The sequence below is a fragment of the Dermochelys coriacea genome, chromosome 8, assembly GCF_009764565.3.
Source record: "Dermochelys coriacea isolate rDerCor1 chromosome 8, rDerCor1.pri.v4, whole genome shotgun sequence".
NCBI classification, from domain to species: domain Eukaryota; kingdom Metazoa; phylum Chordata; order Testudines; family Dermochelyidae; genus Dermochelys; species Dermochelys coriacea.
In genome coordinates this window covers 78,583,344-78,607,993 of record NC_050075.1, presented here as the reverse complement: position 1 = coordinate 78,607,993, position 24,650 = coordinate 78,583,344, and the positions used below count along the sequence as shown (strand labels likewise).

The window sequence follows — 24,650 nt, the reverse complement described above, 5'->3', positions numbered from 1 at the left end:
CTTGAGTTCAACGGAGTTACTCCTGATTTACAGTAGTATAAATGAGATCGGAATGGAGTCATCATATCTTCAGAGTTCAATAATGTGAAAATGTTGAGACAAGTCCAGTTGTGGGTGAGGTTTTATGTTAGTGTTTTTTTGTGTATGTGGCTGTAGGTAAGATCCAGATGAACCCACCAAGACCCTCCGTTATCAGTAATGAAGATATTCAAACCAGAGTCGATGGCTTCAGCAGAACAGCCTCAGGAGGCTCCTTCGTAATGTCTGCAGTTCCTACTAGACCCCATAATGATGTGTTTCCACCATGTAAAATTATTGATCTTCAGGCCAGAACAGCCAATGATGTGATTATTTTATCATGGACAGCATCAGGGGATGATCTTGACCAGGGGCAAGGTATGTTTGATGGTTTGTCGATTTGTCATCTCATTTCAATGAAATTGCAGTGATGTAAACAAATTTTCGCTGGTTCTGCTTAACTCTGCTCACAAAAACTTGCAAGCACAACCATTTTATCCAGAGAAAACACACCTTTTTTTCAAGTGTCAGTACAGGTTTTACCTGTGCAAACCAATATGCTTCTGAAGCATGAGAGCAAGTGAAGAAACTTTCTGAAATTTTTACCCAATATTTCTATGGTGGTGGTTATGGAAAAAAAATAAAAAAGGTCATTATGAACCAGTATGCTATCTATAAATGATCTATATGTGCCATTCCTGTCACTCAGCATGAAACACAGCACACAAAAGATTTTTGGGAATTTCATAGATTCATAGATACTAAGGTCAGAAGGGACCATTCTGATCATCTAGTCCAACCTCCTGCACAGCGCAGGCCACAGAATCTCACCCACCCACTCCTATGAAAAACCTCACCTATGTCTGAGCTATTGAAGTCCTTAAATCATGGTTTAAAGACTTCAAGGAGCAGAGAAGCCTCCCTCAAGTCAACCATGCCCCATGCTACAGAGGAAAGCGAAAAACCTCCAGGGCCTCTCCAATCTGCCCTGGAGGAAAATTCCTTCCCGACCCCAAATATGGCAATCAGCTAAACCCTGAGCATATGGGCAAGATTCACCAGCCACATACTGCAGAAAATTCTTTCCTGGGTAACTCAGATCCCATCCATCTAATATCCCATCTCAGAGGATTAGTCCTATTTACCCTGAATATTTAAAGATCAATTACTTATCAAAATCCCATTATCCCATCATACCATCTCCTCCATAAACTTATCAAGTAGAATCTTAAAACCAGATAGATCTTTTGCCCCCACTGCTTCCCTTGGAAGGCTATTCCAAAACTTCACTTCTCTGATGGTTAAAATCCTTCGTTTAATTTCAAGTCTAAACTTCCTGGTGGCCAGTTTATACCCATTTGTTCTTGTGTCCACATTGGTGCTGAGCTTAAATAATTCCTCTCCCTCTCCTGTATTTATCCCTCTGATATATTTATAGAGAGCAATCATATCTCCCCTCAACCTTCTTTTAGTTAGGCTAAACAAGCCAAGCTCCTTAAGTCTCCTTTCATAAGACAAGTTTTCCATTCCTCGGATCATCCTAGTAGCCCTTTTCCGTACCTGCTCCAGTTTGAATTCATCCTTTTTAAACATGGGAGACCAGAACTGCACACAGTATTCTAGGTGAGGTCTCACCAGTGCCTTGTATAATGGTACTAAAACCTCCTTATCCCTTCTGGAAATGCCTCTTCTGATGCATCCCAAAACCGCAATAGCTTTTTTCACAGCCACATCACATTGGCAGCTCATAGTCATCCTATGATCAACCAATACTCCAAGGTCCTTCTCCTCTTCCGTTACTTCTAATTGATGCGTCCCCAACTTATAACTAAAATTCTTGTTGTTAATCCCTAAATGCATAACCTTACACTTCTCACTATTAAATTTCATCCTATTACTATTACTCCAGTTTACAAGGTCATCCAGATCCTCCTGTATAATATCCCGATCCTTCTCTGAATTGGCAATACCTCCCAACTTTGTATCATGTGCAAACTTTATTAGCACACTCCCACTTTTTGTGCCAAGGTCAGTAATAAAAAGATTAAATAAGATTGGTCCCAAAACCGATCCCTGAGGAACTCCACTGGTAACCTCCCTCCAACCTGACAGTAGGACCCATTGCAGTCTCGCCTTTAACCAATTCTGTATCCACTTTTGATGTTCATATTGATCCCCATCTTCTCCAATTTAACTAATAATTCCCCATGTGGCACGGTATCAAATGCCTTACTGAAATCTAGGTAAATTAGATCCACTGCATTTCCTTTATCTAAAAAATCTGTTACCTTTTCAAAAAAGGAGATTAGGTTGGTTTGGCACGATCTACCTTTTGTAAAACCATGTTGTATTTTGTCCCATTTACCATTGATTTCAATGTCCTTAACTAATTTCTCCTTCAAAATTTTTTCCAGGACCTTGCATACTACAGATGTCAAACTAACTGACCTGTAGTTACCCGGATCACTTTTTTTTCCTTTCTTAAAAATAGGAACTATATTAGCAATTCTCCAATCATTCCGGTACTACTCCTGAGATTACAGATTCATTAAAAATTCTTGCTATGGGCTTGCAATTTCAGGTGCCAATTCCTTTAATATTCTTGGATGAAGATTATCTGGGCCCCCCGATTTAGTCCCATTAAACTGTTTCAGTTTCGCTTCTACCTCCGATATGGTAATATCTACCTCCATATCCTCATTCCCATTTCTCATGCTACCATTATCCCTAAGATCCTCTTTAGCCTTATTAAAGACTGAGGCAAAGTATTTGTTTAGGTCTTGGGCCATGCTTAGATTATCTTTAACCTCCACTCCATCCTCAGTGTTAAGCGGTCCCACTTCTTCTTTCTTAGTTTTCTTCTTATTTATATGGCTATAGAACCTTTTACTATTGGTTTTAATTCCCTTTGCAAGGTCCAACTCTACTCGACTTTTAGCCTGTCTCACTTTATCCCTACATCTTCTGACCTCAATTAGGTAGCTTTCCTTGCTGATCACTCCCATCTTCCACTCCCTGTATGCTTTCTGCTTCTTCTTAATCACCTCTCTAAGACGGTTTCAGAGTAGCAGCCGTGTTAGTCTGTATTCGCAAAAAGAAAAGGAGTACTTGTGGCACCTTAGAGACTAACAAATTTATTAGAGCATAAGCTTTCGTGAGATGGTGAGCTGTAGCTCACGAAAGCTTATGCTCTAATAAATTTGTTAGTCTCTAAGGTGCCACAAGTACTCCTTTTCTTCTCTCTAAGACGCTTGCTCATCTAGCTTGGTCTACAACTCCTTCCTATGAATTTTTTTCCCCTTTCTTGGGTTACAGGCTTCCGATAGCTTCTGCAGCTTTGATTTAAAGTAATCCCAGGCCTCCTCTGCCTTTAGATCCATAAGTTCTTCAGTCCAATCCACTTCCCTAACTAATTTCCTTAATTTTTGAAAGTCAGCCCTTTTGAAATCAAAAACCCTAGTTGCAGATTTATTTTTGTTAATCCTTCCATTTAGTTTGAACTGAATTAGCTCATGATCACTTGAGCCAAGATTGTCCCCTACAACCATTTCTTCTATGAGGTCCTCGCTACTCACCAAAATTAAATCTAAAATGGCATCCCCTCTAGTTGGTTCAGCAACTACTTGATGAAGGAATCCATCAGCTATCGCATCTAGGAAAATCTGAGCCCTATTATTATTACTAGAACTGGTCCTCCAGTCTATATCTGGGAAGTTAGTCTCCCATGATCATGCAGTTTCCATTAGTATTTACTTTATTAAAGACATTAAAAAGGACTCTATCCATATCAAAATTAGATCCCGGATGTCTATAGCACACCCCAAGCACTATCGTAGGAGAGGCTTTACTAGTTTTCTTCCCCAATGTAATTTTTGCCCAGACGGACTCTGTCTTATCCATTGCATCGCTTCTTATTTCTTTACGTTCTTCCTCATCATTGATATACAATGCTACTCCAACACCTTTACCTTTGTTTCTGTCTTTCCTAAACAGCGCACACCCTTCAATACCTGTAGTCCAGTCATGACTACTATTCCACCATGTTTCTGTTATCCCTAGAATATCTGGTTTCACTTCTTGCACCAGTAGCTCTAGTTCCTCCATTATGTTACCTAGGCTCTTCGCATTGGTGTATAAACATCTTAATTTTTGCTGTTTGGCCTCACTCACATTTTGTACCCTATTAGGCACAGTCATTCTACAGCCAGTATAACTTATTAGACTAGTATCCACACCGCCCTCGCTCCTTATATACATTCTCCTACCCACGGCTTTATCCTTTCTTACTTCGTCTTCTTCTCTCTCAATGCTAAAATCTGGCATGGAGATTTCCTGGACATCTCCCAACCATCTCCCCCTAATTCCTAGTTTAAAGCTCTCTTTATCAGTTGTGCCAGCCTTGATCCTAGAAGTTTCCTTCCCTACTCAGATGAAGTCCATCCCGAGAGAACTGTCCTCTGTCCGTGAATGCCTCCCAGTGGCCATACATCCCAAAGCCCTCCTTATAGCACCACTGCCTAAGCCATCTATTGACGGTCATTATCTTGTCACACCTTTGTTGCCCTTCTCTAGGAACGGGAAGAATCCCGCTAAAGATCACCTGAGCCTCAATTTCCTTAAGCGTCTTCCCCAGCCTACCATAGTCTCCCTTAATACTTTCCTTCGAGAATCTAGCCGTATCATTTGTTCCCACATGAAGGATAATTAGGGGATTCTTTCCCACTCCCTTTAGGATCCTTTTCAACCTCAGGTCTACATCCCGTATCTTAGCACCCAGAAGACAGCACACCCTTTTATTCTCTGGATCAGCTTTAGTTACAGGCCTGTCTATTCTTCTCAATAAAGAGTCCCCGATCACATAGACCTGCCTTTTCCTGGTGACGGTGCTATTCTCCAGTCTCTCCCCTGTTCCTTCAATTGATTCTATTGAAGTCAATAGGAGTTTTGCCATTAACTTCAGTGGGGCCAGGATTTCACTCCACGTTTTGGGGTGATTTTGGACTAATTACGCCAATGCATTTTGAAAGAATTGTAAAAGTGGTGCTTGCAATTGTGATGGAAGGCTTACCTTCACAATATTGTTGTATTGCTTTCTGAGCAATCACAGAAGGGAGCCATATGGTCTCCAAAGGTGAAGGGAGAGAGTGAAGTGAAGAGCAAAACCTTTGACTCAATAATTTTACTGTAATTTTACTACTTTATTCTAGGCTGAATTGAGTGAAATTGGTAGGGCTGCGAGGCTTTGGGAGAGGACAGAATTAGCCCATTCTGGCTAATTAATTTCAGTGTTGTGAATCTTTGTCTTCAGTGAGATTTCAATTCCTCAAGTCTCCCTCAAGTTAGCAGAGCAAGTGTTCTGTTATGGGATCTGTCCAGCATGCAACCTTCACTATTCAGATGGTTGAACAGGGTTACTGGAATAGGTGCTCACTTGTGTTGCTAACAATTTGACTGCTTCTAATGGAACAGATCAACAGTTTTAATTACAGAGTTAAATACATGCTGTATAATTTCTATTGACATATTTCCATTTTCAGCTGTAAGTTACGAAATAAGAACAAGTGAAAGTCCTCTGGAACTAAGAGACAACTTTGATAAAACTATTCTGGTGAACACTTCTGATCTGACACCTCAGCATGCTGGGTACAAGGAAATATTTGTATTTAAACCAGAAGCTTTTGCAACAGAAAATATCACCATCATCTAAGTGGCTGTACGTGCCATTGATAAAGCCTCCCTGCACTCTAATGTATCCAATATAGCACAAGCAGTGAAGTTTGTTCTCCCAATGGATTATCTCACTGGTAATATTGAGTACAGTGTTTCAAGGATAGTGTTGCTTGGATTTGGGTTATTAACAGCAGTTTGCCTTATTACAAGTGCAACCATATGTGATTTAAAGAAAAAGAAGAAAGTAGTTATCACAGAAAAGGCAACAAATCTACTGTGACTTATGGTGAAAGTTTGGATGATGTCGACTTATTTTTCTAAGAGCTGTTTTGATTTTGTTTTTTCACAAGCCACATAAAAATAATTGCCCTAGTACAGAAAAGGGTGTATAAGAATAATTGTAAAACCATAATACTGAACTGTATGAAACTGCTGTGATTTAGTAGTAGTATCATACTGCACGTACACCGCATGCCGGAATGGTCTGGTCCAATTAAAACTACATTATATGTACCCCCTAAGCTCATGCCACTAAAAGCTTTATGCCACTTGATTACGTATTTTTATGTATACAGTATGATTTCCTGCAGCTGCCTATAGGGTGAACCTCTTTATAATTCAGCTCTCGAGCATGTCATGGCACCCGGAGGGAACAGTTGTTTAGAAATGCACCCTTTTGGAGGATGTGCTTCGGCAGGTTCGTCCTTGCCTGATTCCTAGTTCACTGACAGCAAAGTACAATGTTTAGTGGGGACTAAAGCACATAAGTGAAAGTAGTTTCCCAGGAATGCTGCAACCCAAGGAGCTTGTTCACTGAGAAAATGCAGCTGCACATCTGTTTTCAGCCATTTAGAGTCAAACTCATAAAAATACTTGCATGAGTTTGGAACCTCAAAGTTAGACAGGAGTCAGTCTGAACTCAAACGGTAACTTAAATTTAGTCCACACACCACCTCTTTTGCCCATTTCTACTAGAAATTGAGGTTTATAATGCAAACAATGAGCTGTTCACTATATCACTGCATGTATATTACCATGATACCGCTTCCAAAATGTCAAAGGTATTTCAAGGTAGCCTCTACATTTGTGCCCATTATTTTTCATAGAAACTGTTGCACGTATAAAAAGTGAATGTGCTTGTGAATCCATTTTCTGCCTACTGTTCATAAAGAAACCTTTGCTTTGTGCATGCATAAAATTTGAGGGTGTCAATTTGGAGAAGATTTTAAAATGTTTTCAAAAAACATAAATGTTACAATATATTGGTCTGCTTGTTCTTGGCATCCTCAAACATGAAACAAATATAAAGAATATAGCCTTTAACATACGAAGCCAAATCCACCTCGCACGCTACTACAACTGAAAACAATTGGCCAAATTCAAATCTAGTGAAACTCCAGTGTTGTTAGCTATTTGATCACTCAGTGGCTCCAAAGCCTGGTGCATGTTGCTATGCCACTAATGTGGTTTTGTTTTCTAGCTGCTGCCTCTTTAAAATTTTGGTTTTTATGGGAAGATGATAAATGTGGGAGAGTTCTCTCTCTGACATATCCTATAGTGGTTACCACAAGGCAAGTACTTTATCCCACCTGTGAGTAAACTCACCTAGTTTACCCCACCGTAAAACTAAACAGCTTTGCTTCCACTAACTAGCTAACAGACATTAAGAAAAGGAGTACTTGCAGCACCTTCAAGCCTAACAAATTTATTTGAGCATAAGCTTTTGTGAGCTACGGCTCACTTCGTCGGATGCATTTGGATGAAGTGAGCTGTAGCTCACGAAAGTTTATGCTCAAATAAATTTGTTAGTCTCTAAGGTGCCACAAGTACTCCTTTTCTTTTTGCGAATACAGACTAACACGGCTGCTACTCTGAAACCTAACACACATTAGTTATCCTATTTTAAACCATACCCTTTTTTTTTTGTCAGGGAAGACCCACCCTCAGACTCAGATGTTTGCAGAGGCAGAACTGATTCAGCATGTAAATCAGAGGTGGCAGATACTGTTCCCCCACAGAGTTTTTACTTTTGTTCCTTGTTTTGCTGAAGTGGGAGTAGACTGGCTCTTTGCTGACAAGCTGGGTCTGAACTGCATTGAAAAGCACTAAAATTGCTTGTCTCATTTAGCCTAAGCAGAAGAAGGCTGAGGGGAGATATGATTGCTCTCTATAAATACATCAGAGGGAAAAATACCAGTTTGTGAGAGGAGTTATTTAAATTAAGCACCAATGTGGATAAAGGAACAAATGGATGTAAATTGTCCAACAAGTTTTAGACATTTAGAAATTAGACAAAGATTTCTGAACAGCGGAGGAGTGAAATTTTGGACCAACCTTTCAGGGGAAGCACACGGTGGGGGGAAACCTAATTGGCTTCAAAACTGAGTTTGATAAGCTTATGGAGGGGATGGTAGCTGACCTGTGACTGCTAACAGTAACTGTCCCTGGTGACAGGATACTAGACAGGGAGGGCTGTGAATTACTACAGAGAATTCTTTCCCAGGTGTCTAGTTGGTAGGTCTTCCCAAATATTCAGGGTCCAACTCCAGGGTGCCGGAATAGGGAGGGGCAAAGGGGCTATGGTCCATCCACTTTTTGCCATGGGCTCAGCCCCTTGCCCCTCCTCTTGCCCTGGTCCCTTGAGCCCGGGCAGCTATGGGGAGCCTTGGACCCTCCACTGGCCTGGGGGAGGGGGTTAAGATCAGACCCCAGCCCATGTCCCTGGGTCCCCTACCCAGGGCAGGTGGAGGGTCCAAGGCTTCCCATAGCTGCCCAGGCAGCTCTTACTATAGCCCAGTTCTGACTCTTTGTCCCCCAAGGCCCAACTCCCAGTCTGGAAGCCGGAGCTGTGTCAGGGTAAGAGCTGCACGGGCAGCTGTGGGGAGCCACAGACCCTCCACCTGCCCTGGGTGGGTAGCTCACAGGGCAAGGACAGAAGCTGGGGCCTGCTCTCAGGCTTGTCCACACTGGCTCCATTTTGGCCAGGGGTGGTGCCTCAGGGGGAAGAGGAGGAGTGGGTCACAAAGGGGGCCATGCCTTATTTCCTACCCTTCCCCCAGGCAGAATCCATCACCCCTGGTCCAACTGATTCACCATAATTGGGGTCAGGAAGGAATTTCCCCTCAGGGCTGATAGGTGAACCCCCCTCCCCGCACAGGGTCTGTCAAGGTTCCTTCCCCACTCTGAACTCTAGGGTACAGATGTGAGGACCTGCATGAAAACCTCCTAAGCTTACCTTTACCAGCTTAGCTTAAAACTTCCGCAAGGTACAAACTATTTTAGCTTTTCCCCTTGGACTTTCGCTGCCACTACCAAACATCTAACCAGGTATTTTTATTAGGAAAGAGCTGTTTGGAAACATCTTCCCCCCCCAAAATCCTCACCAAAACCTTGCACCCCCCTTCCTGGGGAAGGTTTGGTAAAAAACCTCACCAATTTGCATAGGTGACCACAGACCCAAACCCTTGGATCTTAAGAACAATGAAAAAAGCATTCAATTTCTTACAAGGAGATTTTTAATAGAAGAAAAGGTAAAAAGAATCACCTCTGTAAAATCAGGATGGTAAATACCTTACAGGGTAATTAGATTCAAAAGATAGAGAATCCCTCTAGGCAAAACCTTAAGTTACAAAAAGACACAGGCATATCCATTCTATTCAGTACAGCTTATTTTCTCAGCCATTTAAAGAAATCCTAATCTAACGCATATCTAGCTAGATTACTTACTACATTCTAAGACTCCATTCCTGTTCTGTCCCCGGCAAAAGCATCACACAGACAGACCCAGACCCTTTGTTTCTCCCCCCTCCAGCTTTGAAAGTATCTTGTCTCCTCAATGGTCATTGTGGTCAGGTGCCAGCAAGCTTATCCTAGCTTCTTAACCCTTTACAGGTGAAAGGGTTTTTCCTCTGGCCAGGAGGGATTTTAAAGGTGTTTACCCTTCCCTTTATATTTATGACATGCCCTCCAAATCACAGATAGGGTGAAACGCTGGCTGGGATTTCTTCCTGGAGCTCTAGGAAAAAACAGTGTTAATAAGACACATGCACCTCTAAATATACTACCAAGTATATAAAGACTAACAATATTTTCCACATCTCAAGGACGATTTTAACTAGTTGATTCTGGGAAACTCGTGAGAGAGTACATCAGCCACTTTGTTAGAAGCTCCTGAGATGTGTTGGATGTCGAAATCAAAATCTTGGAGAGCTAAACTCCACCGAATAAGTTTTTTGTTATTTCCCGTGGTGGTATGAAGCCACTGTAGCGCAGCATGGTCAGTTTACAGGTGGAAACGCTGTCCCCAAACATATGGGCATAGCTTTTCCAGAGCATAGACAATGGGGTAACATTCTTTTTCACTGACTGACCAGTTGCTTTCCCTCACAGACAGCTTTTTGCTGAGAAACACTACAGGGTGGAATTCTTGATCTGGTCCTTCCTGCATTAAAACTGCTCCCACACCACGCTTGGACGCATCTGTGGTTACTAGGAACAATTTGTCAAAGTCTGGGGCCCTTAGTACAAGGTCAGACATGAGTGTCGCTTTAAGCCGGTTAAAGGCCTTCTGACACTTTCCGGTCCACTGAACGGCATTTGGCTGTTTCTTTTTGGTTAGGTCTGTCAGTGGGGCGGCGATTTGGCTGTATTTTGGTACAAATCATCTGTAATAACCGGCCAAGCCTAAAAAGGATTGAACCTGTTTCTTTGACTTTGGGACAGGCCACTTTTGGATAGCATCCACTTTGGCCTGTAGGGGGTTGATAATTCCTTGACCCACCTGGTGTCCAAGGTAAGTCGCTCTGTTTAGGCCTATTTAACATTTCTTAGCCTTAACAGTCCTGCCTCCCTTATGCGCTTGAAGACTTTTTGTAGATATTCCAGGTGTTCTGCCCAGGAATCCGAAAATTTGGCCACATTATCAAGGTAGGCAACTGCATATTCTCCTAATCCCACTAGGAGACCATCTACAAGTCTTTGGAAGGTGGCGGGTGCATTTCGCAGCCCGAAAGGGAGTACATTAAATTCATACAGCCTGACGTGTGGTGAAGGATGACCTTTCCTTGGCGGATTCATCTCGCGGTACCTGCCAGTACCCCTTGGTTAAGTCCAAGGTAGAGATGAACTGGGCCCATCCCAGTTTCTCTAATAGTTCATCTGTGCGTGGCATTGGATAGTTGTCTGGGTGAGTTACAGCATTTAGCTTACGGTAGTCCACGCAAAAACATATCTCCCCATCTGGTTTGGGAACTAGAACCACTGGAGATGCCCATGCACTGCCAGAGGGGTGGATTACGCCCATCTGTAACATATCCTGGATCTCCCGTTCTATAGCAGTTTTAGCTTGAGAAGGCACCTAGTAAGGTTGGACTTTAATTGGGTGAGCATTACTTGTGTCAATGGAGTGGTATGCCCGTTCAGTCAGTCCTGGGGTGGCTGAGAACGTCGGTGTGTAGCTAGTGCACAGCTCCTGGATCAGCTGTCACTGCATATGCCCGAGGGTCATGGAGAGGTTCACCTCTTCCACGCCACCAGCACTTTTCCCTTCGTAGTAGACACCTTCAGGCTACTCAGCGTCATCTTCTCCCTGGGCTGTAAATTGACAAACTTTTAATTCTCTGGAATAAAAGGCCTTTAGAGAATTAATATGGTATACCTTAGGCTTTCGGTTGGAGGTGGGGAATGCTATGAGATAATTAACAGCTCCCAGGTGCTCCTGGACCGTGAATGGCCCTTCCCACAATGCTTCCATTTTATGGGCCTGGAGCGCCTTTAAGACCATGATCTGGTCTCCTACTTTGAAGGAACGCTCTCTGGCATGTTTATCATATCAGTCTTTTTGAGCATCATGTAGGTTTTCTTTAGCAAGGGCTAGAGAGGTTCGGAGGGTGTTTTGTGGGTTGGTTACAAAATCCAGAATGTTAGTTCCTGAAGAAGGTGTAAATCCCTCCCATTGCTGCTTCACCAACTATAACGGCCCCTTAACCTTGCGGCCATATACAAGTTCAAATGGTGAAAACCCTAAACTAGGATGTGGTACAGCTCTGTAGGCAAAAAGCAACTGCTGCAACACTAGGTCCCAATCATTGGAGTGCTCATTTACCAATTTACTTATCATGGCCCCCAAAGTTCCATTAAATTTCTCCACCATGCCATTTGTTTGATGGTGGTAAGGAGTGGTAACCAAGTGATTTACCCCATGAGCTTCCCAAAGGCTTTCCATAGTTCCTGCCAGGAAATTAGTTCCTGCATCTGTGAGGATGTCGGAGGGCCAACCTACCCTGGCAAAAATGTCTGCTAGTGCCTGGCACACACTTTTAGCCCTGGTGTTGCTTAGAGCTACTGCTTCTGGCCATCGGGTGGCAAAATCCATGAAAGTCAGTATGTACTGCTTTCCTCTGGGTGTCTTTTTCGGAAAAGGACCCAGACTATCCACAGCTACTCACTGAAATGGAACTTCAGTGATGGGGAGTGGCTGGAGAGGGGCTTTGACCTGGTCTTGGGGTTTTCCCACTCTTTGGCATACCTCACAAGACTGGACATAGGTAGAAAGATCCTTGCTCATTCCCTCCCAGTGGAATGACCTCTCCAAACGGTCTTTGATCCTGTTCACTCCAGCATAGCCATTAGGATGATCGTGGGCTAAGCTCAAGAGCTTTACCCAGTACTTAGTTGGAACTACCAACTGTCTCTGAGGATGCCAGTCTTCCTGGCGTCCACCAGAAAGCATTTCCTTGTATAAAAGTCCTCTTTCTACAACAAACCTGGATCGATTAGAAGAGCTGAGAGGCAGTGGGTTGCTCCGTGCCACCGTCCAAGCTCTCTGGAGGCTTTCATCTACTTCCTGTTTGGTCTGGAACTGTTCCCTTGATGCTGGAGACATCAGTTCCTTATTGGATTGTGGACCTTTGCTTGTCTCTCTGGAAGCGATGTAGGGGATGGGACTGTTTCTGTTGACTGAGAACTGCTCTCCGCTGGTGCACTATGTTGGGGTTCAGGCTCCGGCTGAGCCTTTTGGGTAGGGTTATCGGCTGCTGCCGATTCAGGTTCGATGGGGCCCTCTGGGGTTGGGGTTGCAAGTACTGGATTCAGTGCCGGCAATGGGTCTGGTGCTGGTTGTTCCGCCAGTTCCGGTTTCTGAGACTGGCTCTGTCTGGGTCTCTGGGACTGGATCCACTACTGCTGTTGCAGACATTGGCCTGGTGTCTGGGTCCATCACCTCTGAGCGGGTCCTGGTAGAAGTTTCTGGAACAGAGCTGGGCATGATGGCTTGTTTAGCCTGGCTGCAGGTGACCATTCCCACCCTCTTGGCTAGCTTCACATGATTGTCCAAGTCTTCCCCCAACAGCATGGGGCTGGGATAATCATCATAGACTGCAAAAGTCCATGTTTCTGACCAGCTTTTGTACTGGACAGGCAACTTGGCTGTAGGCAAATTGAAAGAGTTGGACTTAAAGGGTTGAATCATCACTTGGATCTCTGGGTTGATTAAATTGGGGTCCACTAAGGAAGCATGGATAGCCGACACTTGTGCTCCAGTGTCCCTCCACGCGGTGACCTTCTTCCTGCCCACATTCACAGTTTCCCTCCGCTCCAAGGGTATCTGGGAGGTATCTGGGCCTGAGGACCTCTGGTGTGATTCCGGTGCAATGAACTGTAATCTGTTGGGGTTCTTGGGGCAGTTGGCCTTTACATGCCCCAGCTCATTGTATTTAAAACATTGTCCAGCTGACAGGTCACTGGGGCGAGGTGGGTTGCTGGAGAACAGTATGACGGGATGATAAGGTGTCTGGAGGGTTCCTTGGGTGGTGGTTGGGGCCTTGGGTGGACCCCAGTAGTAGGGAGTGGTCTGAGGTTGTCCCTTCTGGTATCCACTCCAACTGTGACCAGTTTTTTTTCTTTTCTGCCATCTCCACCCATTTAGCTCCAATCTTCCCCCGCCTCGATTACAGTTTTGGGCTTCCCATCTAGGATGTATCTTTCTGTTTCCTCAGTAACACCCTCTAAGAACTGTTCCATTTTCATTAGGAAGGGCAAATCTGCTGGAGATTTAACACTTGCTTCTGATATCCAGGCATCCCAATGTTTCACAATGTGGTAGACATGTCAGGTAAATGACATGTCTGGTTTCCACCTTAGGGCTCTCAACTGCTGACGGGAATGCTCGAGGGTTAGCCCCATTCTGACTCTCACCTTGGTTTTAGTCAGTTCATATTATGCATTTCAGCCGTCACCTTAGCTAAGGGTCCACTGAGCTGCGGCCTCAGCTCTACCATGTATTGGTCTGTAGAGATGCTGTACCCAAGGCAGGCCCTTTCAAGGTTTTCTAAGAAGGCCTCGGTATCATCGCCTGCCTTGTAGGTGGGGAACCTTCTGAGATGGGAAGTGGTACCTGGAGAAGGATTGCTAGGGTTTGTTGGTATATTCTGCTGAGCCTTTGCCTTCTCCTTCTCCAGTGCATGCTTCCTCTCTTTTTCCTTCTCCTCCTCCACATGCTTCCTCTCTTTTTCCTTCTCCAGTTCTTTGTCCCTTGCCTCCATTTGTTTTTCCTTTGCCTCCATAGCTCTCCTGTGAGCAGCCTCTCGGTGTTGTTCTGCCTCTTTCACTACCTCCATTTCTTTGTCCTTTGCCTCCACTTCTCTTCTGTGGGCAGCTTCTAGGGCTTTTTCTACCTCTTTCGCTGCCTCCAGTCTGGCTAACTCCAATTTGTGTTGTGTCTTGGTTTCTGTCATCTTTACCTCTCTGTTTTTAACTAACTTTACACCCAAGAGTTAGAAATAAAATAAACAAAAAAAAACTTGGCTTGTAAAATATTGCTGTGCTATAATATGATACCTATATTCTCTGATAGTGATTGTCAGCCTACAGAAAAATAAAAAAAAACCCAAAACCAACAACAACAACAAAATTCAAAAAAAAAACCCAACAACCCTAACATCTTTGTCTCCAGGCAAATAGGCAGAAAACCCCTCTAGTTGGTCTTAGGTAAAAACAACTTCAGGTCTGTGAAGACTTGTGAATTTCCCTTCAGGAGGTTAACTACCCTGCCTTTAGGTAGAGAAAACTCTAGCTCACAAAAGACAATTCCCTTTTGTCTCTGCTCTGGCCCCAAAGCAAAGAAAAAAAATCCTAACAGCTTTCAGTTTAACCTGCTTTCCAGCAGCTCAAAGGAAAAAAAAATCCTTTTCAAATCTGTGCTTCTGATTCAAAAAAATCTCAAAATGTTTTCAAGTTGATCCCACTGCTACCACCATGTCAAGGTTCCTTCCCCATTCTGAACTCTAGGGTACAGATGTGGGGACCTGCACAAAAACCTCCTAAGCTTACTTTTACCAACTTAGGTTAAAACTTCCCCAAGGTACAAACTATTTTACCTTTTGCCCTTGGACTTTCGCTGCCATCACCAAATGTCTAACCAGGTTTTTTATTAGGAAAGAGTCATCTTTCCCCCCAAAATCCTCACCAAAACCTTGCACCCCCCCTTCCTGGGGAAGGCTTGGTAAAAAACCTCACCAATTTGCATAGTGACCAGAGACCCAAACCCTTGGATCTTAAGAACAATGAAAAAAGCATTCAGTTTCTTACAAGAAGAATTTTAATAGAAGAAAAGATAAAAAGAATCACCTCTGTAAAATCAGGATGGTAAATACCTTACAGGGTCATTAGATTCAAAACATAGAGAATCCCTCTAGGCAAAACCTTAAGTTACAAAAAGAAACAAAGACAGGCATATCCATTCTATTCAGCACAGCTTATTTTTCAGCCATTTAAAGAAATCATAATCTAACACATATCTAGCTAAGTTACTTACTAAATTCTAAGAACTTTCAGAAAGTTCCCATTCTGCCTGTCAAGAGACTCCTCTGAGCAGCTTCAAGTCCCTCAAGTGATTCGTTGATAAGTTCCAGTCCACCTGAAGTCCAGACTAGGAAACTGGTTCCCCTGGACTGCAGCCAGCAGATAGTTCTAGGCTGCTTCCTTTGAAATAGATTATCCTAGCTGATGATATTTGATCGCTCTCCATTATTATCCTTCAGCTTAGGTGCAAGGATTTTTCCTGATACCTCAGGTGTGTTTTCAGATCAAGATGAAGGCTGCAGTGCCAAAGTGAAGGCACAGCCTAATTTTATAATCAGAATGGTGTTCACAAAACAGAATAGGGTGTGCACGCAGCCTCCACCCCGAGTGCCGGCTCCCCATCTCCCATTGGCCAGGAGCTGCGGCCAATGGGAGCTGTGGGGGTGGTGCCTGTGGGCAGAGGCAGCGTGCCTCTGGGCCCTCACCCCCTCCTGTGCCCCAATCCCCAGCCCTGAACCCCCTCCCACCACACACCCAAACTCCTGCTGCTGCTGGGGGAGAGAGGCATGGTGGCCTGAGAATGACCCAGCAGCAGCCGGTGCAGCTGGCTCAGGGCTTACCTGAGCTGCTTACTGACCCCCAGGTCAATCACACCAGCCACTGCAGAAGTCACAGAGGTCCCAGAAACTCATGGAATCCATGATTTCTGTGACAAACTCACAGCCTTAATTATAGGCCAGTTAGTCTAACATTGTTACCCAGCAAATTAATGGAAAAACTCATGTGAGATTCAACCAATAAAGAATTAAATGATGGTAATATAATGAATGTAATTTGCTGTGATTTTATGGAAAGTTGACTATTTGAGATACTGTACTTTACGTGCCTTACCAAATATTTATAATATATTCATGATAACAAGACATGGGTCACTTCAAGATGCATCAATTGTATAAGGAAATACAGTTCAGGTCATTATAGTTGTTAGGAATTTCCCCATATTAATATGTTACCTGACACCATCAGATTGACCACAGTTATGCAACCTGAATTTACACAACGGATCTGTATATACTTGCCATAAAATGTACAGATACTTTTGTGTAAATAATCAATTGTATAAATAGCGCTGCTGTGACACCATATTTATAACAAAAATTGTGGAGAAAGGGACAATGAGGGTGTTCAAGAGCTTGTTTCATTTATTTCTGCTACTTGTAGTGAGAGGTTCTACGGTACAACTGAAAAATGGTGCCTATGAGGATATTATTATTGCAATTAACCCTGGGTTACCAGAAGATCACAATATCATTAGAAACATACAGGTAAGAACTTTGGTATATGTAATGTTCTTCTGTGACATTCAGATTTCTTGAAAAGAAAAGGAGTACTTGTGGCACCTTAGAGACTAACAAATTTATTAGAGCATAAGCTTTCGTGAGCTGAGCTGTAGCTCACAAAAGCTTATGCTCTAATAAATTTGTTAGTCTCTAAGGTGCCACAAGTACTCCTTTTCTTTTTGCAAATACAGACTAACACGGCTGCTACTCTGAAACCTGTCAGATTTCTTGGTTAGTTCTACCTCTAGATTAGCCGTAATCTTAAAAGACTAGTTCCAGCCTCCATTAATGTCAATGTGAGGTTTTTTCCTTTGATTTTCATGAGAGCTAGATCAAATCCAAATTTGTTCTTAGCTTGAATTTTTCTTGTTAAGTGCTGGTGTTAATGAAATGAATGTACTAATCTCTTGAAGTTTAACAGGAATACTATGGCTCAGTGTCGGGCTGATTCTGTGTATCATCTTCTTTCCAAAACATAAGTATTTTAGACTAGAGAATCTCAGGAACATGGATATTTAATTACCATTTACTGCACCTCCATTACAATGTTTTCCATTTGTTTTTATCCTTCCTTTCTCCCTGGCCTTGCAGATACTTACTGTGTTCTTAAAAATCCTTGGTATATATAGTGATATTTCTGGTTTTAGTTATTCTTTCATTTCTCAATGTCACCGTGTAGATCTTTGCTCCATGTTCACATGATTTGGTCATTGAGCATTCAGTTGCTGTAAAGAGAACAATAAACTAAGGTAGGCATAGCCATTAACTAGTGACCCCCAAACTACTGAGGAGAGGTGGTGAAGGAGCAAGGAGGAGGGTAACAGGAAAATAGTGACAAAGTAGAGGCAAAGTAAAGCCCATTGTAGAGGCAGTAAAAAGGTACAAGCCTATAGAAATGGAGCACAGAAAGGAGGAATCCCAGGGAGAAGAAAAAGGAAACCACAGGTTATTACTTACAATTTATCATTTTATATTATTTATCAAGCACCACAGTACACTTTAGCAATCAGTGAAAAAGACTGATCCAGGCCCGAACCATCCTTCACCTCAGTCCCATGTCAATTTTTTGAGGAAATGCCATGTCTGGAAGGTTCTCTGTCAAGGTTTATTTTCAGGGATAGATTGTGGTTTTTATCATAAGCCCTGAGCATATAGTGTATATTTCTACTGCCCTAGGAGCAATCCAGAGTCTTTCAGAGATACAATTTGGTCTCTCCTTGCTCCAAGAGGGAAATTATCTGTCCCAGCCCTTCCCTTGGCCAAGGTTGGTTTCGATGCCTTCACATATTTAGTGTTACTTTATGTACTCTTCTTTCCTGGCAAGGCTAAACTACTCATTGCCTCTACCGTTCAATTTTTAATTCATAAATCTTTTCTTTTCTTTCCCTACCAGGCCATGGTCAAAAAGGCTTCTACTTACTTGTTCAGTGCTACAAAACAGATTTTTTTTCAAGGCTGTAAAAATTATAATTCCTCTGCATTGGCAGACAAAACCTGAGTATTTAAGTGTAAAAACAGAGTCATATGAGAAGGTAAGACTTAGCCCTGGTCTACACTAGGCATTGAGGTCGAATTCAGCAGCGTTAAATCGATGTAACCCTGCACCCGTCCACATAATGAAGCCCTTTTTTTGACTTAAAGGCCTCTTAAAATCGATTTCCTTACTCCAACCCCGACAAGGGGATTAGCTAATAGCTGAAATCGGTTTTGCTGGGTCGAATTTGGGGTACTGTGGATGCAATTAGATGATATTGGCATCGAGGAGCTATCCCAGAGTGCTCCATTGTGACCGCTCTGGACAGCACTCTCAACTCAGATGCACTGACCAGGTAGACAGGAAAAGGCCCGTGAACTTTTGAATTTCCATTTCCTGCTTGGCCAGTGTGGCAAGCTGCAGGTGACCATGCAGAGCTCATCAGCAGAGGTGACCATGATGGAGTCCCAAAATAGCAAAAGAGCTCCCGCACCCTCCTGTGCTCTTCTAACTGCCCTGGTGTCTGGCTGTGCGTAACCAGCAGCCAGGCAATTTGCCTCAACCTCCCACCCCACCATAAACGTCTCCCCCTTACTCTCACAGATATTGTGGAGTGCACAGCAAGCAGTAATAACAGTGGGAATATTGGTTTCGCTGAGGTCTAACCGAGTCAGTGAACTGCACCAGCGTGCTTTTAAACATCCAAATGCACATTCTACCACCATTCTGCACTTGCTCAGCCTGTAGTTGAACAGCTCCTGACTACTCTCCATGCTGCCTATGTATGGCTTCATGAGCCATGGCATTAAGGGGTAGGCTGGGTCCCCAAGGGTAACTATAGGCATTTCAACATCCTCAAGGGTCTGGGAAGAAAGTACCCTTTCTGCAGCTTTTGAAACAAACCAGAGTTCCTGAAGATGCGAGCGGCATGTACCTTTCCCAGCCATCCCACATTGATGTTGGTGAAACATCCCTTGTGATCCACCAGTGCTTGCAGCACTATTGAAAAGTACCCCTTGCGGTTTATGTACTCGCTGGCTTGGTGCTCTGGTGCCAAGATAGGGATATGGGTTCCGTCTATGGCCCCACCACAGTTAGGGAATTCCATTGCAGCAAAGCCATCTACTATGACCTACACATTTCCCAGGGTCACTACCCTTGATATCAGCAGATCTTTCATTGCGTTAGCTACTTGCATCACAGCAGCCCCCACAGTAGATTTGCCCACTGCAAATTGATTCCCGACTGACTGGTAGCTGTCTGGCGTTGCAAGCTTCCACAGGGCTATTGCCACTCGCCTCTCAATTGTGAGGGCTGCTTTCATCTTGGTATTCCTGTGCCTCAGGGCAGGGGAAAGCAAGTCACAAAGTTCCACGAAAGTGCCCTTACGCATGTGAAAGTTTCGCAGCCACTGGGAATCGTCCCAGACCCGCAACACTATGCGGTCCCACCGGTCTGTGCTTGTTTCCCGAGCCCAGAATCAGCGTTCCACCACATGAACCTGCCCAATTAGCACCATGATGCCCACATTGGCAGGGCCCGTGATTTGAGAAAAGTCTGTGTCCATGTCCTCATTACTCTTGTCACTGCGCTGATGTCACCTACTCGCCCGGTTTCGCTTTGCCAGGTTCTGGTGCTGCATATACTGTTGGATAATGCGTGTGGTGTTTAATGTGCTCCTAATTGCCAAAGTGATCTGCGCGGGCTCCATGCTTGCCATGGTATGGCATCTGCACAGAAAAAAGGCGCGTAACGATTGTCTGCTTTTGCCCTGACGGAGAGAGGGGCGACTGACAACATGGCTTACAGGGTTGGCTTACAGGGAATTAAAATCAACAAAGGGTGTGGCTTTGCGAGAAACTGAATGGCCGCCTCAAGGATAGAACTCAAAACCTCAAGGATAGAACTCAAAACTGGGTTTAGCAGGCCGTTGATTTCACAGAGGGAGGGAGGAGAAAATGAATACAAAACAAATCTGGTTTATTTCTTGTTTTGAGCCACTTCATCTATCTTTATACATCATGCTGGCAGCAGACTGTGCAGTATGACCGCTAGCAATCATCACCTCCTGGGTGCTCGGCAGAAGACCGTGCAGTATGACTACTGGCCATCGTCTTCTGCTGGCTGCAAATTAAAAGACAGTGCACTGCCGGTAGGACTCAATTGCCACAAGACAAAACAAGAGAAATGACCTGGCTGAGTCACTCCCATGTTTGCCCAGGTGCCTGGTTAAAAGAGCACCCAGGACTACGTCGACGACGGTTACTAGTCATACTGTCTGCTGCCAAAAGGCAATAAACTGCAGCTGTGTAGCAATGCAGTACCATGTCCGCCAGCACCCAGGAGACATATGGTGACGGTGAGCTGAACGGGCTCCATGCTTGCCGTGGTATGACGTCTGCACAGGTAACTCAAGAAAAAAGGTACAAAACGATTGTTTGCCCTTGCTTTTACCGAGGGATGGAGGGAACGGGGGCTTGACGATATGTACCCAGAACCACCCCCGACACTGTTTTAGCTCATCAGGCACTGGGATTTCTACCCAGAATTCAAATGGGCGCTGGAGACTGCGGGAACTGTGGGATAGCTACCCACAGTGCAAAGCTCCCGAAGTCGACTGTTGCCTCGGTACTGTGGACACAGTCCGCCGACTACATGCACTTAGAGCATTTGTGTGGGGACACACACACTCGACTGTATAAAAACACTTTCTACAAAACCGACTTCTATAAATTCGACCTCATTTTGTAGTGTAGACATATCCACAGAGATGGACTACAAGCCATCAGGAACAGTATCCCCAATAATGTCACGGAAAACCTGGTGGCTGAACTTTGTGACTTTATCCTCACCCATAACTATTTCACATTTGGGCACAATGTATACCTTCAAATCAGCGGCACTGCTATGGGTACCCAAATGGCCCCTCAGTATGCCAACATTTTTATGGCTGACTTAGAACAACGCTTCCTCAGCTCTCGTCTCCTAATGCCCGTACTCTACTTGCGCTACATTGATGACATCTTCATCATCTGGACCCATGGAAAAGAAGCCTTTGAGGAATTCCACCAGGATTTCAACAATTTCCATCCCACCATCAACCTCAGCCTGGACCAGTCCACACAAGAGATCCACTTCCTGGACACTACGGTGCTAATAAGCGATGGTCACATAAACACCACCCTATACTGGAAACCTACTGACCGCTATGTCTACCTACATGCCTCCAGCTTTCATCCAGACCACACCACACAATCCATTGTCTACAGTTAAGCTCTATGATACAATCGCATTTGCTCCAACCCCTCAGACAGAGACAAACACCTACAAAATCTCTATCAAGCATTCTTACAACTACAATACCCACCTGCTGAAGTGAAGAAACAGATTGACAGAGCCAGAAGAGTACCCAGAAGTTACCTACTACAGGACAGGCCCAACAAAGAAAATAACAGAACGCCCCACTAGCCTCACCTTCAGCCCCCAACTAAAACCTCTTCAGTGCATCATCAAGGATCTACAACCTATCCTGAAGGACGGCCCATCACTCTCAAAGATCTTGGGAGACAGGCCAGTCCTTGCTTACAGACAGCCCCCTAACTTGAAGCAAATACTCACCAGCAACCACACACCACACAACAAAACTACTAACCCAGGAACCTATCCTTGCAACAAAGCCTGTTTCCAACTGTGTCCAAACATCTATTCAGGGGACACCATCATAGGGCCTAATCACATCAGCCACACTATCAGAGGCTCGTTCACCTGAACATCTACCAATGTGATATATGCCATCATGTGCCAGCGATGCCCCTCTGCCATGTATATTGGCCAAACTGGACAGTCTCTACGTAAAAGAATGAATGGACACAAATCAGACATCAAGAATTATAACATTCAAAAACCAGTTGGAGAACACTTCAACCTCTTTAGTCACTCAATTACAGACCTAAAAGTGGCAATTCTTCAATAAAAATCCTTCAGAAACAGACTCCAACGAGAGACTGCTGAATTGGAATTAATTTGCAAACTGGATACAATTAACTTAGGCTTGAATAAAGACTGGGAGTGGATGTGTCATTACACAAAGTAAAACTATTTCCCCATGTTTATTCCCCCCGCCCCCGCTACTGTTCCTCACACGTTCTTGTCAACTGCTGGGAATGGCCCACCTTGATTATCACTGCAAAAGTTTTTTTCACCCCCGCTCTCCTGCGGGTAATAGCTCACCTTACCTGATCACTCTTGTTACAGTGTGTATGGTAACACCCATTGTTTCATGTTCTATGTGTATATAAATCTCCCCACTGTATTTTCCACTGCATGCATCAGATGAAGTGAGCTGTAGCTCACAAAAGCTTATGCTCAATAAATTTGTTAGTCTCTAAGGTACCACAAGTACTCCTTTTCTTTTTGTATAGCAGTAGAGAGTGTTCCTAAGCATGCTCATGCACACTCTTGTAATAATATTAATTAATTAATATTTAGCTCTTGTATAATTCATTTCATCAGTAGATCTCAAAGCACTTTACAAAGGAGGTGTGAGGGGGTGTAGCGGGAACTTGAAGGCCCCCTGCTGAAGGCCTCATGGTCCTACCACACCCTGCCCAGAAAAGGGAACAGTAGAGGTGTATCTTCCAGGCTGTTTAGAGAGGCTCTAGGGAAGCAACCAATCAGAGACAGGATACAGGGAGCAGCCAATCATAATCCAGCAGGCTCATTTAAAAAGGAGCTGCTGATTAGCGTAGATCAGATGTTGGCTAGAGCCAAAGGAGTAAGGATGTTGCTCCTGACTGCAGGGTTGGGTAGGTCAATGTTGGCTAGAGCCAGAAAAGCGAGGAAGGTACTGGGGCTGAGAAGGATATGGTCCAGGGAAACATAGCCTGTAGGTAAAGGGAAGGAGCAGGCTGATGCTAGATATAGGGGTTGCCCCGCCACTAGGGAAGTGGCTTAATCTCTGAGCAAGGGAGAATGAGCCCTGAGCAGGAACTAAGGTCCTGGAAGAGAGTCAGAAATTGTTGAACTTTACTACCCCTGGAAGGGGTGGAACTGAACTGTAAAGAGGGACTGAGCTGGGACAACCAGTGGAGAATCTCCAGGGAAGAAGCCCTGGAGGCACTGCTTCATATCAGAGCAGGGACAATACTTGAGCGAGCCCAAAAGGGGCTGAGAGAGTTTGAAAGCTAGTCCTGGATGGGTGTAGTGGGAGGGGGGGTCACCCCGCTCTGACTCAGAAAGGGTTAAAGCCAGCCCTTGGAGAGAGGCTGTGAGAAAAGGCTGGCCTGATTGGGAAGGCAGCCACAGCTGGGGCCATGCCCCAATCAGGCCACAGCAGGCCCTATAAAAGGGCTGTGAGCCAGGAGCTCAGACATAGACTCTCTCTCTAGCTGCAGAGAGAGAAGGACCTGGCTGCCTGGGAGCTGAACAGGGTACCTAAAGTGGAGCAGGGCTGGGGGAAGGCCAGAGGAGTTGGGGAGCTCCAGCCTGGAAAACCCCCAGGCTGCAGGCCTTGCTAAAGGCCAGGAAAGGTACTGGGGCTACAGAGGGATAGCTTGGGAATAGGCAGAGGCAGCAGGTCCAAACCCTCCCTGCTGATGATGAGTGGTTTACAGATTGCAGTCTGCCCCAGTAAGCGGGGGCTAGATGGTGACTGTCAGTAGCCACTGATGCAAGGTGGGGATAGGGGGGTGGGGGTCCCTCTGGGTGGGGAGACCCAGATTGTGGGTTACTGCTGGGGGCAGAACCCTGATGTAGAGGGGCACCAAGGTCTGGGAGGAACACGGGGGTCAGCAGCAGGTGAGACACAAGCCTGCAGAGGGTGCTCTGGCATGGAAGAGCTAATTCCTGAGACAACCAGCAGGAGGCGCCACACCAGTGAGTCATCACCGCACTAGAAGGGGCTATAACTGGGCTACTGTGACAGGCCATGTTGGACAGACTGAGAACTGAACCCAGGGCTGCAGGCTAACACCAAAAAAGGTACTGTGATAGATCCTATTAGTCTTGCTGCTTGTTCAGTTTTCTTATTTTTCTCAGTGGAGATAATGAAAACAAACTAGTCAGTTTTTAATTAAATTTAATCTCAGATTTTCATGCACAGCAATTCTCAAACTCTGGTCCCTGAACCACTGCTATTCTGCAAAGTGTTGGCTGGCAATCTCACAAGGGGCTGGTTCTTCCTCTCATCTCCAGCTGCTAAACTACATTAAAAGAAAGTATTAATACATAAATACTTTCTCAGTATGACTCTTTCATGTAAGCAATTGCTGTAGTTGCCACAGGGATGTTATGTGATCATGGATGGGGAGGGGAGACACAAATGGCAGGGGCTGTGGTCCACACTAAAAAGA

At 44.4% G+C, this 24,650-nt stretch overlaps 1 protein-coding gene across 1 annotated transcript in view; it reads left to right on the top strand.

Annotated features, from left to right (window-relative positions):
- The window catches only part of LOC119860080 (calcium-activated chloride channel regulator 2-like), a 32,288-nt gene extending 24,989 nt beyond the window's left edge, over positions 1-7,299 (top strand). The window contains 2 exon segments of the mRNA XM_043520548.1: positions 157-396; positions 5,556-7,299. Coding sequence (XP_043376483.1) covers positions 157-396; positions 5,556-5,968 — 653 coding nt within the window. The 3' untranslated portion in view covers positions 5,969-7,299.
- The last annotated feature ends 17,351 nt before the right edge of the window (positions 7,300-24,650 follow it).